General features: G+C 41.0%; 1 protein-coding gene across 5 annotated transcripts in view; it reads left to right on the forward strand.

Moving 5' to 3' along the window:
• The window catches only part of grip1 (glutamate receptor interacting protein 1), a 74390-nt gene that overhangs the window by 8548 nt on the left and 50509 nt on the right, over positions 1–15333 (forward strand). For 3 of the 5 annotated variants that reach the window (XM_042402819.1, XM_042402815.1, XM_042402814.1), the window contains exon 1: positions 9794–10221. The exons of 1 other annotated variant lie outside the window; for it this stretch is intronic. In XM_042402819.1, coding sequence (XP_042258753.1) covers positions 10086–10221 — 136 coding nt within the window. In that variant the 5' untranslated portion in view covers positions 9794–10085. Of the gene's footprint in view, positions 1–9793; positions 10222–15333 lie in introns of those variants that run through there. One more of the 5 variants, XM_042402813.1, reaches the window with a different exon arrangement.

Here is a 15333-nt window from a genome sequence, read left to right on the forward strand (position 1 = left end):
TTAAAGAGACAGGAGCTAAAACGGCCTGTTTCAGACAGAGGCTGAACTGAGGGGCTGCATAAAGGACTAGTAGAAGATAAATAAGGAGTTTTTAACTGGAAATCACGCAAAGATATTCCAGTAGAGCCCCAGAATATAAATATACACCTGGAAATATGCAGAACATGTCCCCTTTAAAATTCAAATTTGAACAAAGCTCTGTGACTCCTGATGAGGATCATGTGATATGATCAAAAGCCCCAGAACAGCTGCTAAATGAGATTTTCTCAGCACATTAAACATGTTTTAAATGTCACATTTGGATAAAAATACAGTAAAAAAAAATCATGTTTTTAAACGGAGCTGTGATGCACATCATGAGTGGATGATGCAGAGGTTGTGTTACTGTGTGTGTGTGTGATGGTGATTACAGTGTGTGTGTGTGTCACAGCATGACATCATCCCACCGTTTCAAGCTTTTTGACTAAGACGTGTGCGCGCACACACACACACACACACACTGTCCTTTAAGAGGTGCTGATGTCAGAACTCTGCTCATCTTTGTCCTCAGGATTACTGAAGCAGACCTGTGTGTGTGTGTGTGTGTGTGTGTGTGTGTGTGTGTGTGTGTGTGTGTGTGTGTGTGTGTGTGTGTGTGTGCGTGTACATCCATTTTCCTCAGCTTAATGTATTATCCCTATCGTCCCTGACACATTTTACCGAGAGACTCTCTCTCTGTCTTTTCCTGTCCGTCTCTCTCGCTGTGACTCTGGAACAAAACGCTGACTGTGTGTGTGTGTCATTGTGTATATGACTTTGTCCATTTAAATGTGTGTTTTGTAAGTGTGTGTGTGTGCGCAGTGCAAATATTGTGTCACAAGATAAGACTGTGCTTTATACTGCAGTGCTACCACATGGCCAAAAGTATGTGGACGTGTGAATATTACAGTGATAGTTGAACATCATCATGCACATAAATCTGCTATAACAGCCTTGATTCTCCTGGTTTCAGGCTTTAAATCAGAGTTTGGCGCATTAGTGAGGTTCAACACTGATGTTGGAGAATAAGATCTGAAGGTCTAAATTCTGTGTAGGCCAGTCAAGTTCTTCCACACCCTTAAAGGACGGGTTCACGATTCTTCAAGTCTGTCCTAAAACAGTCAGGAGCCCAAATGAACATTAAAACATGTTTTTCTTGCTGTAATCGTTCCTCCTGTTCATACTGACCAATAGAAGATCCCTTCATAATGCACTTACAATGTATGTGAAGGGGGACAAAATCCACAGTCCTCTTTCTTTGCAAAAGTAGATATGACTCGAATCATCAGTCAAGAAACCCCTGAGTCGACTCTGACGTTTTGTCAGTCAAATGAATCACTGCGTCATTATCGTGAGTAAAGCGTCATTAAAACCGATGGAAGAGATGGATGAAACGAATAAAATACTAAATGAAAAACAGAATTCCCTTATATACTCAAATAAGAAACAGACTCGGACTACGTCTACATTAAGCCGGCTAAATTCTAAAATGCCGTTTTCGAGCAAAAACGACACGCCTCCACAGCAGGAGATTCAGCAAATACATCCATCCACATTAAAACGCCAAAACAGGTAATTATCCTCCTACTGGGCATGTGCGGAGGACAGATGAGCAAGTCAGCCACAGAAAACCAACAAAGAAGAAATTGTGCACTGTTTCCATTTCCGCAGCAGATTACAACAGTTTCAGCGAGAGAGAAGTTGTAGATACGTTTAACTCTAAACAAGCTAATCAAAGTAGACAATAAGGAGAACAACACTCACATGAAGCTGTCAAACAAACAAATGTATAATTGAATATTAAAAACATATTATCTGCCTCTGTACAAGGCAAACTAAATAGGGCCCAGGACAGAACCTTGGGGTACACCAAAACACAGTTTTGAGTTAAAGTTTAAAGATGAGCTCCAACTAATGATTGCTTTCATTCTTGATTAATCTGTCCTTTATTTTTTGAATTAATTTGTAAATAGTTTAGCCTATTAAATGTCAGAAAATAGTAAAAAAAAAAAAAACATCCATCACAGTTGAGTGTCTTGTTTTGTCTTACCAACAGTCAAAAACTCAAAAAAATGTCGACTAACTAATCTGTTGATCGACTAATCATTACGACTCTGGCTTTAAGCCTCTCTTCCAGTTTATTTAGATGTTTTCTCCCCCGTTGGTGTCCAAAAATCAATGAATGCAGCTTTAAGTAAAGGATTTGAGTAGATGTTCAACCACTGCGGTGATTAGTAAGAGATTGTCTTCCATCCAACAAATAGATTTTAGGTAATGATTTACAATTTTGAGACATTTGAGGCTTAAACGGATGTACAGTATAATTATTTAAAACATTGTTGTTGTGTTTCTTCTTCTTCCTCTTCCAATGAAACACCACAGTACTGCCACCATCTGTTTTGTCAGTGATATGACAGCGTTTCTACAAAGCTCCGTTTACCTTTTATACACAACAACACCAAGCCGGCGTTTTCACATTTACACACTCGGGAGGCCGCTCCGTTAAAAAGCTCTGCTATCGGGGGAGAAAAACGCCGTTTTAGTCTGGATGGACAGAAAAAGATACGTTGACAAATTTAGCCAGCTTAGTGTGAAAATGGTCTGAAGATCTGCTTTTATTGTCCTTCATCTGTTACATCCTGACACACACACACACACATACACATACACATATAGCCCTGGGCAGCGTCCAGGTGGACAGCCAAGCTGCTGGCATCATACACATACACTCATTTTCTACTTGGATAAGCCCAGCATGGACACACTAACACAAAACACATATAATGTACACACTCATCTCTCACAAACACACACTCACTCATGTTGTGTCTCAGTGTGTCTCTAATAGTGAAGCAGTCGGTCTGACACTGAAACCTGCGGAGAGATAGCGAGCGCTTCCACTCGTTCCTCTGTGATCTGTTTTAGTCATTATTGTCTTTAAGAAGCTCACAAACATGTAGGTGTGAGCTAGCGTTGTGCTGGGATTCTGTTTTTTTTACTACATACTACATATGTTTTGAACAATTTTTAAAGAAAACTGTCCAAATTCTCTGGATCCAGCTTCTTAAATGTGGTTTCTTTAGTCTTCTATGACAGTAAACTGAATATCTTTGAGTTGTGGATTGTTGACAAAACAAGACATTTAAGGTTACATATTTGGGAAACAGGAAAATATGCAACAGATTAATAGATAATGAAAATAATAGTTAGTTGCAGCCCTAATTTCTGTTATGTATTATCATTACTTTTGCATGAATGATTGCTATTAGTAACTGACCTGTTTGTGTGTGTGGACATGAGGACGTTTTAGTCTTCACAATTTTCCAAGTTTGTCTTAAAACAACAGTATTTTAAAGATTATCTGAAGCTAATATGAAGCTTCAGCGTCCAAATCAAGTAGATATCTTTCAACGTTACAGTCTTTTTAGTGCCAAAGTCCCTCTTTTTGTTACTATACTTCCACCACAGCTCAACAGGGAAACACTGTCCGAGGAAACACAAAGAGGGAATTTGATGCTAAAAAGACTGTAAATGTGTCAGATATCCACTTGATATGACTAACTCAGACTGCTGAAGCCTCATATAAGCTTCACATAGACTTTTAAATGACTGTGTGGACACACTGTGGATTTTGGCCTCCATCACTTCCATTGAAAGCACATTTGAAGGATCTTTTAATATCCAGTATGAACAGGAGGAATGATTACAGCGAGGAAAACCTCTTTCACTGTTCATATGGACACCTGACTGCTGGTTTAAGACACGCTTGTAAAATTGTGAACTCGTCCTTGAAGATAAATCCAGTATCTGTCCTGCGGTTTGTTTTCGGTGCAGTTGACGTTCGGCTGTTTGTCTTTTCTCTCTGGGTTTAGGTTCAGGTTGGAGCGAGCCTTCAGGAAATGAATGGAAGTCAATGCATTTGTGTGTTTGTGTGTTTGTGTCCATTAGGAATCAAGGTCAGTCACTCAGCAGTCCATTAAGAACATGGATTCACTCGTCTCTCTCTCTCTCTCTCTTTTGTTCAGTTTGTTTCTAGGTCTCTCTGCCTGTCTGTCTCACCCCCCCCCTCAGGCTTTATCAATCACTGTCTGCCTGCTGGTCTGCCCCTGTGAATCATGGGTAATTCTCAGCAGGACTCGACCCTCCGAAGTGTTAGTTTCCCTCTTCAGTTTCTCTAAAAGCCGCAGTTTCTTTTAGCGACCAGCAGGGGGAGTGAGAGGATAAAGTGTGTGTGTGTGTGTGTGTGTGTGTGTGTGTGTGTGTGTGTGTGTGTGTGTGTGTGTATGGAGCGTGGAGAATACGATTACACACACGCACACACACATAAGGATGAGGCGTCCAATCGTGTTAAAGAGCAGCAGAGGCCTGAGAGCGATATGCAAATACTTGTCATTTTTAGCAGAAACACACACACTCTCTCGCTCTCTCTCTCTCTCTCTCTCTCTCTCTCTCTCTCTCTCTCTCTCTCTCTCTCTCTCTTTTTCATTCCTGTGTCAGCGGATGTGACTCGACCATCTGCCAGGTTGTCAGCTCTGTCAGTGTGAGGCAGCTTGTGGGGTGTTGAAGCCCTCAGGGGTGTCTGACAGGTGAGGGAGGCTCCTCCTTCACTGTCCTGAGCTAACACTGAAGCTAATCTGACTTCACCACATGACCCGATCACCCTGCATGAAACAAGAAGCTCAGATTTATTACCAATTTTTACAGAAAGATATTATCTGTTGTCGTGGCCAATGGTGGAAAGTAACTAAGTACATTTACTTAAGTACTGTACTTAATTACAATTTTGAGGTTCTTGTACTTTACTTGACTATTTCCATGTGATGCTACTTTCTACATTTCAGAGGGAAATATTGTACTTTCTACTCCACTACATTTATTTGACAGCTTTAGTTACTTTTCACATGAAGATTTGACACAATGGATAATATAACAAGCTTTTAAAATATAACACATTGTTAAAGATGAAACCAGTGGTTTCCAACCTTTTTGGCTTTTGACGTCTTACAAAAAGCAGTGTGTAGTCGGGGTCACATTTCACATGTCTATGAGTTGTTAACAGCTCCACCAAATAGTGATTTTTCCCTCTAAACTTCTCACATGCTTTCATTTCAATAAATGTTCAAATGATCCAATATTTCAGCAAAAATCAAAGATTAGAGAAAAAGTTCAAAAACTGAAAACAGATTTGTGTATCAGAACTTTGTTTTTTCTTCCTTCCTCTCCCATTAATCATCTCACCACCCCTCAGATTTATCTGCTGACCCTTTGGAGGGGCCTGACCCCTAGGTTGGGAACCACTGGACTAAACTAGCTAACTGTATATAAAGTAGTGTAAACTAGCTCCACCTCCAGCAGCTACAACAGTAACATGCTGCTCTAACACTGATGCTTCACTATTAATAATCTAATGATGTCATATATAATAATATATCAGTCAGAGGGACCAAACCACTACTTTTACTGCAATACTTTAACTACATCAAGCTCATAATACTTATGTACTTTTACTGCAATACTTTAACTACATCAAGCTCATAATACTTATGTACTTTTACTGCAATACTTTAACTACATCAAGCTCATAATACTTATGTACTTTTACTGCAATACTTTAACTACATCAAGCTCATAATACTTATGTACTTTTACTGCAATACTTTAACTACATCAAGCTCATAATACTTATGTACTTTTACTGCAATACTTTAACTACATCAAGCTCATAATACTTATGTACTTCTACTGTAGTAGGATTTTTTTCATGCAGGACTTTTACTTGTAATGGAGTATTTTTATATTGATGTATTGGTACTTTTACTGCAGTAAAGGATCTGAGTTCTTCTTCCATCACTGGTCTCGGCAAATGTCTTTATGTTGTTCCAAAGTACTTTTTTTTGCTCCCTGAAGAAACATATGAATGTTTCCTGAAGGATAATAAAGTTGCTGCTAGTTCACTGTGTTTTATTGACCTCATGCGTCTCAGCAACAACAAAGTTGCCATAATTTTGTCTTTTAACTTTTTGTCAAAACCCCAGAGCAGCAACGATTAGTCGATCAACAGAAAATGAATTGCTTTAAATCATTTTTTTAAAATCTCACTTGTTCCAGCTTCTTAAATGTGAATATTTGCTGGTTTTATTTAGATATGATCTGTTACTCTCCCGGGAACAGTTCGACATTTTGTGAAATCATTTCCTTGCTGAGAGTTAGATGAAAAGATGAAAACCGCTCTCTGTGTACGTTAAATGTGAAGCTAGAGACAGCAGATGGTTAGCTTAGCTTAGCATAAAGACTGGAAACAGGGGGGAACAGTTAGCCTGGCCGTGTCCAAATATTACAAAATCCACATCCAGCAAGTATTTAATCTGTATTTTCAGTATTTACTCTTTTACACGTAGCTGCATGTTGGATGTCAGTTCTGATTCCTACAATCAATATTTATCATGATGGTCAGTTGGTAGTGTTGTGTGTGTGTGTGTGTGTGTGTGTGTGTGTGTGTGTGTTGCTGTCATTTTTCCGTCAGCATTTTTTCCGTCTGTCAGGCGGCGAGGCATTGTGGGATACGAGAGCTGTCAGGACATGACAGGGGTCAGAGGTCAACACACACTAAACATAGTTTCTCACTGTCACTGTTCACCCTGCAGACCAGCTGTCAATCACCACGTCTCTCAGTTTCAGAGTTCAAAGGTCGGAGGTCAGAGAGGAGACAGATTTACTGTGTGTGTGTGCGTGTGTTTCCTGTCTGTTGTCTGAGATGTTTAATCTCACCTCAGGACACACACACACACACACACACACACACACACACACACACACACACACACACACACACACAGTCTCTCCCTCTGTGTGCGTGTTGAAACCTCTGTCCAGTTTGACCAGTTTACTGCCAACATTATGGTGGTGGTGGGAAGTCAAACAGTCAGCTGTCTGTTTGTATCAGCTGTCCGTCTGTGTGTGTGTTTGAACAGGTTAGTATCTTGAACACATCACCTCTTTTCTTTCATGCATCAGTAGCGCTGCTGTCGATCAATATTCTGGAAATATCACCGCATCTTCTCTTCTCTCTGACGTCCAGCTGAAACTCCCAGTAATCCTCCTGCATCGGTGGTGTGAACAGAAGCCGACAGATTCACGGCTTCAGTAACAGTTGGTGGTGGTGGTGAAGGCGACACAGGAAGTTGCTCAGGTCACCAGTGTGTGTGTGTGTGTGTGTGTGAGGTTGCACGAAGGTTAAGTGCTAAACGCTTGTTGCTCCCTTTGGATCATGACTCAATCAAACACACAGATATAACACACACACACACACACACACACACACACAAACACTCTAGGAATGGCCCAATCAAGTTTTTTGGGTCCGATTTGAGCCCTTTTTAATATTGTGTATGTAGATAACTGGACAGATAAAGTCAGGAAATTTGTGCCAAAAACTGCAGTTCCTTGAATGACCACTTGAGGCTCCAAAAGCGAGTCAATCCTCAGAGACCCCCATGTTAAAATGCCCAACTTTACTGCAGAAATAAACATGTTTACAGCCTGGTGCAAAAAACAGTTTTGGTCTCTGTAGCTAATTTCTCCTTTCATGACAACTGTACTGAGGGTGAATTTTTTTATAAGTCACCCATTTAAATTTTATTAAGCCGTAAAGTTCTGCATAATGAAGGACATGGCTGCTTTGAGTGACAGGTCCACCAACCGCTAGGTGGCTTGTTTCAGCCATTCGACCCCGCCTCTTTGCCCGTTTTTGATTGGCTGGGAGTTAGACAGCATCACGCACTGCCAAGATGGCGGCGGCCGGATTTGAGCTTCAAAACCGCTCCTCAGAAACCAACGGGTGACGTCACGGTAACTACGTCCATATTTTTATACAGTCTATGGTACATACACAGAAACATACAGATAACCCCATTGCAACGTACAAATATTCATAAAAACATATTCATCCCAACACACTCACACACACAGATAATATAATAACATCTGCTGATATCGACTCTGATCAGAGACTTTTTACTTGTGGACTGGGGCGCAACTAGCAATTATTTGTTATTACTCATTAATCTGCCTATTATATTGTCAATTAATCGTTGGGTCTATAAATCATCATAAAACTGTGAAAAATGCTTATCAGCATATGCTCGAGAGAGATTCAGTAACAAAGACCACGCCGTTTGCGCAGTATAAAAGGTTTTATTTGGATCGGTGAGAGGATTCGAGAAGGATTGGATGAAGGTCGTGTTCGGTGGATGATTGGGGGTCGAGGAGAGGGACGAACAGGAGCCGAATGGTGTCATGATGTGGCTGGAGAAGAAGAAGAAGAATTACTTGGATGGAAGTTTTAACCCTAACACATATCTTGATGGTGGGAGGAAACCGGAGCAAGGGGAGAACATGCAAACCCCAACACAGAAAGGCCCTGGGATGGCCGGGGTTCGAACCCAGAGCCTTCTCGCTGTGAGGGAACAGTGTGAAGAGAGGAGAGAAGAAGAAGACAAACGGGAGAGAAAGGGATTAGACACACCTGTGTATGTTTGCACAGGTGTTTGAATTAACGAGAGAGGTGTGGTTTTGTTCCTGAACCTTAGTTTAATAACTTCATCATTAGGAAATATTCAATTTACTATCATTTAAGACCAAGAAAAGCAGCAAAATCTCACATTTGTGAAGCTAGTAATAATCGTAATAATCGTTTCTGTTAGTTTAATCGACTAATTGATTAATTGACAAATCAGATCCTTCTTTACTCTTTACTGTGTTTTGTCCATCTCAGCCTGATAGTGTTGCAGCGCTCCCGCAGATTGCATTATGGGAAGTGTAGTTCCAAAACACAGAACATGTTTATAGCACAGTTTTCTTAAACTCTCATCCCCTCGCCTCCTACTCTCCTAGCTTCCTCTCCTTTCCTCGTTTCCTTCTCTTCTCTTCTGTTAGTTTCATCTCCTTTCCCCCCCTCTCGTTTTCTTTCATCCTGCTCACCTAGTTTCCTCTTTTCTCTTCCTCCTCTTCCCCTAGTTTCCTTTATTTTTCCTCTACTCTCAGTTTCATCTCCTTCCCTTGTTTCCTCTCGTTTTTTTCCTTTCTTCACCTAGTTTACTCTCATCTCCTTCCATTTCCTCTTGTTTTCTTTCATTCTCCTCACCTAGTTTCCTCTCTTGTCCTCCACCTCTGCTAGTTTCATCTCCTTTCCTTGTCTCCTTTCCTCTTCTCCTTTCCTTCCTTTTCATCCTGCTCATCTAGTTTCCTCCCTCTCCTCTCCTATATTCCTTTCCTCTCATTTCCTTCCATCTTCACCTCCTTCCTCCTCCTCTCAGTGTTCAATTACAGACCACTCTCTGGAATTCACGCACACACAGATTCCACGCCTGAAGAGCTCTCCCCTCCCCCTTACTGGAATGAAGTGTGTGTGTGTGAACGAAGAGGAGGAGGAGGAAGGCAGGAGAGGAGAGGAAACAGAAAACTGGGATAGAGAGAGGGAGGAAAGAAGGAAGGAAGGAGGGAAAAGAAGGAAGCAACAGAACAAAGGAAGGAAGGAAAAATAACAAAGGAGGAGAGGATGCAACAAAGGAAAGAACAATGAGAGGAGAAGCTGGTATCCTCTCTGCTGACTCTTCAAGTGCATGTTCACACAGCGTGTGCGCACACACACACACACACACACACACAGGAGGAGCGGTGTGTTAGAGGGCGAGAGCAGCGAGTGAGCAAGTGTGTGTGTGCTGCGAGCCCTGCGATTGGCTGAGCCCGGGCTAGATGCACCAACACAGCCTGAAAAGAAGAACAGAGGAGGAGAGCGAGGCTGCAGATAGACGAGAGAATACAAAGAGTGTGTGTGCATGCATGCATGTGTGTGTGTGTGTGTGTGTGTGAGAGATATCCAGAAGTGTGTGTGTGTGTGTGTGCAGCAGCAAGCAAGCAAGCAAGGAGGAAACCTGATCTGAGGAAATCTGATCTCACGCTCTCTCCCTCTCTGTGGGGAATGACGCTTTCCGTTCGTCGTTATTAGCCTCCTGCTGTTAGCTCTTAGCTCAGTTCGGCCCCGGCTCAGTTTGGACTTGGTGGTGGTGATGGAGCGCTTCCTGGCCCTGCTGCGCCTCCTGGGCAGGAGGAGGCGAGGGAGGAGGTACCGGGCGGATGATGACTACCAGGAAGGCTACGAAGACGTTTACTACTACACCAGCAAGTACAACACACACCTACTGAGTGAGTGAGTCCCATAGAGACACACTGAGGAGAGAGAGGAGGGGGGGCGTTTGTTTTATTGTCCGGCTGGAAGAGCGAGAGAGGAGCTTATCAACAGATTATGACACTTGAAGTAGCCCTGAGTGCGTGAGTGTGTGTGTATGTGTGTGTGTGTGTGCTGTAACTGAGCAGTGCTTCACTAACGACCTTCATCTATAATACAAGACCTAACACACACACACACACACACACACACTCGCACACACACACACACACAGTCAGGTATCCAGGTGACAGGGGCCAGGTGGTTTGTGGGTAATAACAAGGGAGGAAGTGTTGACAGTGGAAAGGAATGTTGACAATGTGGGGAACACACACACACACACACACACACACACACACACACACTAATTTCAGGTTTAAAATCCTCTGTTCTTCTTCACTTGCTGGAAAAAATGCAGCTTCTGACTCAAGTTGGGAAATCTGTCAAATTTCATAGTTTTTCCGCTTTTGTTCCAGTTTTTTGTCTTGCAGGGTATCTCTAGAAAAGTCACTGATTTTTGTTCCCTCTCAAAAGACTTAAAAATGTTTAACAAAAGTCTAATTTAAGGGAGACATGTTCTGCTTTTTGTGGTTTTCTGTTATTTATATCCTCTTCCTGTGAATGTATGTAGAAATGCTCCCTGCAAGTCAAAAGTCAGGGCTTCAACCTGCTCTCGACGCTTCGTTTGCAATGTTGTTTTCTACCTCGCTGACGAGCTGACATTGTCACACGTGCCTGTTAACAGCCGTCTGTGCCGTAGCCTTGGTTGCTAAGGTTGAACAGTCGGGTGTCATAGAGAGGAGAGACGTGGTATTGTTTAAATACAGTGATAATGGTGCATATTTTCATACAGTCTCTCCTGGAAGACAGTCATAGTAGCTGAAGCACGTGTGAATGCTGGTTACAAGGTTTTTGAAGGTGTTCAACCATTCGACAAGCAGTTCTGATGGAGTATAGTGACCTCTTAAAGGAATATTTTCTATATTTTTCAACAAATCTCATGTTTGGATCCAAACCAACAATGAACTGATCTAACAAGTATTGTGTGTGTATCTAAAGCCTGATATATCTTATTCCTCCGTTGTTGTTCAAAAACTATTAAAAACACGTCAGCGAGTCACACCGCTGCACTGGGTGACATGTTCCTTTTATTATGAAGAGTTTGGTCACGTTAGTTTGTTTAGAAACGGCTCCAAAGACTAATAACAGCATCATGTTTTCAGTCTTAGGAGAGTAGTTCTGTGTAATTTTGTTATGCTACATATAACAACCTCTGTGTGCTACATTATACATTTCTCAAAGACCTTCAGTGCAAAGCGAGTAAACATGATGCTAAAGCTGTCCTCATCTTTGTTGTGTACAGTTACCATGGTAACAGTTGTTGTTCTTGGCACTGTTACTAGTTGACACACTAAGTGTGCATGTGATACTGAATCTCCTCTAATACTACATTACCCAAATGATGCAAAATCCTGAAGTTAATTGACTGAAACAGCTGAATTTACGCTGTTAGCTGAACTAGGGCTGCAACTAACGATTATTTTCATTATTGATTAATCTATTATTTTCTCAATTGATCAGTTAATTGTTTGGTCAATAAAATGTCAGAAAATGGCGAAAAATGTCCATCACTGTTTCCGAAAGACCAAGATGACGTCCTTAGATGTCTTGTTTTGTCCACAACTCAAAGATATTCAGTTTACTGTCACAGAGGATTAAAGAAACCAGAAAATATTCACATTTAAGAAGCTGGAATCAGAGAATTTGGAATTTTTTTTTCTTTTAAAAATGACTCAAAATGATTATTCGATTATTAAAATAGTTAGGGATTAGTTTAATAGATGGCAACTGATCTACTAATCATTGCAGCTCTGTGCTGAACAAAAGCAGAATTTAAAGCTCTCTGATTGGATGTTTCTTCCCACAATTCTCAGTGGGACTTGTGGTTGACTTCTCTCCTCAACATGTTACGTCTTGTATGTCTGTCTGGTTTGTAACGATGAGAGTTTCCTCCTCGTCCAAGTGTCTGAAATCCTCCAGCAGCCAATCAGTCACCAGCTGAGAAGCAAAATTTGTCCCAAATTCTCTTTTACACAGATGAAAACCTCTGTGTATTTAATCTGATGTGTTCACATGCTGCTGGGGGAGTCTGATTTCAGGACTTTACTCTATTTTTTTTCTCTTTGCATTGAAACATCATGATTTCTGTATTCTAGAAACGTTCCTCTTGACAAAAATGCATAAATTCATCCACAGCTTGTTTTATCTGCTGCTGAGATTACACTCAAATGTCTCCGGAGCTGAAATGAGCTTCAGAAGTAATTTAGCTTTTGTGGGTGAACTTAAGTTTACATCTGTCTCCCTCCAAAGAAATCTCCAACAGGACTTGAACTCACCTCCTGCTAAACTGTTTACACTGATTAAAGTGTGAGTGAGTGCTCCGAGCTGCGAGCAGATGATAAAGGATTCACCTTAGTGTTCAGCCTTGTTGCCTCAGATGTTTCTGAATGGACCGGGAGATAAACTGGAGTCAAATCAGTAAAAAACTCAATATTTATGGTGATATTTTCTTATATTGATGCAAGAAAAGTCTCAGAAAATTCACAAATGCTGTGCTTAACTTATAGTTAAAGTGATAACTAAGACTTTATGATTCGTCTGTAAGAAATAACAGGAATATTCCACTCCAACTGTGTGTTTGTGTGTGTTTCCGAGCTGCCAAGAGACATTTCTCCAAGCTACCAGCTAGCTCAGTGCTTGTGTGTGTGCGTGTTAAGCACAGCGTGTGATTCTATATGAAGGCATTTTAAGGTTGGTTGACTGGCTAACCCGGAGACACACACAAACACATACAAACACACACACACACACACAAACACACTCGGCAGACCTTGTTTAGTGTGATTTTTTTTTTTTTAGTGCAGAGTTTCTCTTTTCAGTCGGGCTTTGATTTAACCTGGTTGGTTGTCAGTAACAGATTGCATCAACGTATTTAAAGAGTAACTTAAGAAAATATAGTTTTCAATGTATAATGACAAAATATAGACAGAAAAAATACATGCAAACAATAAACACATAAGACATGAATGCAAACACAAAAATTACTATAAAATCTCATATTACAATATAAATGTATGTAAGAAATGTATGTTTTCCATCAATATCGCCTTTTTACCATAATAAACTGCCGTCATTTGTCCTTTTTTGCAACAAACGACTGTATTTTTTTGTATTTTTTCATAAGACAGCAATGGTTGTGTTTGTCCTGCAAAAGGCTGAGAGTCACTTTTGTCTTCTGCGCCGCTAACAGTCCAGGTTCCTTCAGAAATAGTCTGAGAATGCATGATTGTGGGCGCACAGAGGCAACACGGCCTGAATAATTGATTCAAATTTTTAGTACATTTTTCCAAAATCTCTGAATTTCTGCACACACCCAAATGCAGTGAAATAAAGTTCTGAGCTGCATTTTATACGTTCAAGTTGTTACCATTAAAGAGTAACTCATATTCTCATACCTATACGTTTCCCCTTGAACCCACCCCCCCCCCCCCCTCAGCCGCTCCCTCCCTTGTTTCCTTTTCTCACGTTTGTTTTCTTTCTTCAGTCTTCTGTCTTTTTATTGTTGTTATTCCTTTTTATCAATATATTGGCTGATTCTGGGAAAATGTGTATTTTGTTCATTGCAATAGTGATTTTTGTTTTCCTGAGAAAATCGAGTAATTCTGTCAAGAATTACTTAAAGGGGGTCGATCAAGCTACAAAATGGTTGTTTCATTCCCCGCGACAAAAACTGTGTTTTTCTGTGTGCCACTAAAAGTCTCTTAATAGCTTCAAATACAGGTCTTTTTCAGAATAACCAGAACTGTTGAAAGAAATAATTGTGAATACTTCAATTTGAGATTCATGTAGAATTTAGGCCAGAAAATATTTATTACAAAAGGAAATTTATTAGAGTTGTGAAGGTGTCAGTGACAGCCTCATAATCAGTAGATAAAAGCACAAAGACAAACATTTACTCAGTCAAACCTGCCACTGACCTTTCTGACTTTATAGAGGTCAGTATGAACATCTAGACTGTACATAATTTGCTAAAACATCATAACCAATGAATAACAGGAGCAACTATTCAGTGGATTCTGCCTGTTTCCCCATTCAGAGGAGAAGGAAACAAACAGCCACACTTAAATGCGCATGTGTCACTTTGATTAACATAACAGCTGACAAGGAAGGGTTAAAACTAATTGTGATAGCTCATTTTACTCATGAGGATCAGGGCTATTGATGTCTTGATTGACAGTGAAACAGTGGGCGGGATGGCGGCGACGGCTCACTGTTGATGTTTGGAAACTCAACACAGCTCTCAGTTAAGATTCAAAACATCAACATTGATCTGGCAGGATTTTCTTTGTATGTGTAGCCGCAGTAACCGCATCAGGGAGTGTATTTTTAGATTTGTATCACCCGGTTTTAATGTCACAGTTTAAAGGTGTCGCTCTGTAGCCTCTGGCCACGCCTCCGTCAGTGATGTCACCCGTACCGCACCTGCGGCGGCCCTGAATCCTTCATGTTGGGACAGCTGCCTCTCCGCCCGCCTGCCATCTCCTCTCAGCACGCTCGATGATCTCATTACATGTTGAAACATTACGGTGCATACATTTGCACATTGATGAGGTGAAATGATGTTGACTGTTAGATGATCCAGAGTTCAGACCGGTGCAGTTCACAGCGCTCGTGTCCTGTGTGAAGGTTGTTGACATAGAAAAATTTGCTAATTACTGCTTTAAATAAGGACCTCGTTAGCATAACAGGTTCTGTGTTCAACATGATGGAGATTAAAGAGGGAAAAGGGGCAGCAGAATGGAGGGTTTTTTTTGGCTTTTTTGTTTCTGGTTCTTATTGAGTCCTGCATTTGATAAAGAAAACACAATATGTTAAAAGCAAAATCCACCATTGTTTTCTCTGATTTTGGCTGCCTGTAACAGCCTTCTTGTCATCGTGTGTTAATGTGTTAGATGCTCTCCGCTTTTTCCGTTTTGCTGGGATTCGATCCCTCGTTTTTCCACGTCCTCCGGAGGCGTCGTTCTTCACTG

The sequence above is a fragment of the Thunnus maccoyii genome, chromosome 23 (assembly GCF_910596095.1).
Source record: "Thunnus maccoyii chromosome 23, fThuMac1.1, whole genome shotgun sequence".
Lineage (NCBI taxonomy): Eukaryota > Metazoa > Chordata > Actinopteri > Scombriformes > Scombridae > Thunnus > Thunnus maccoyii.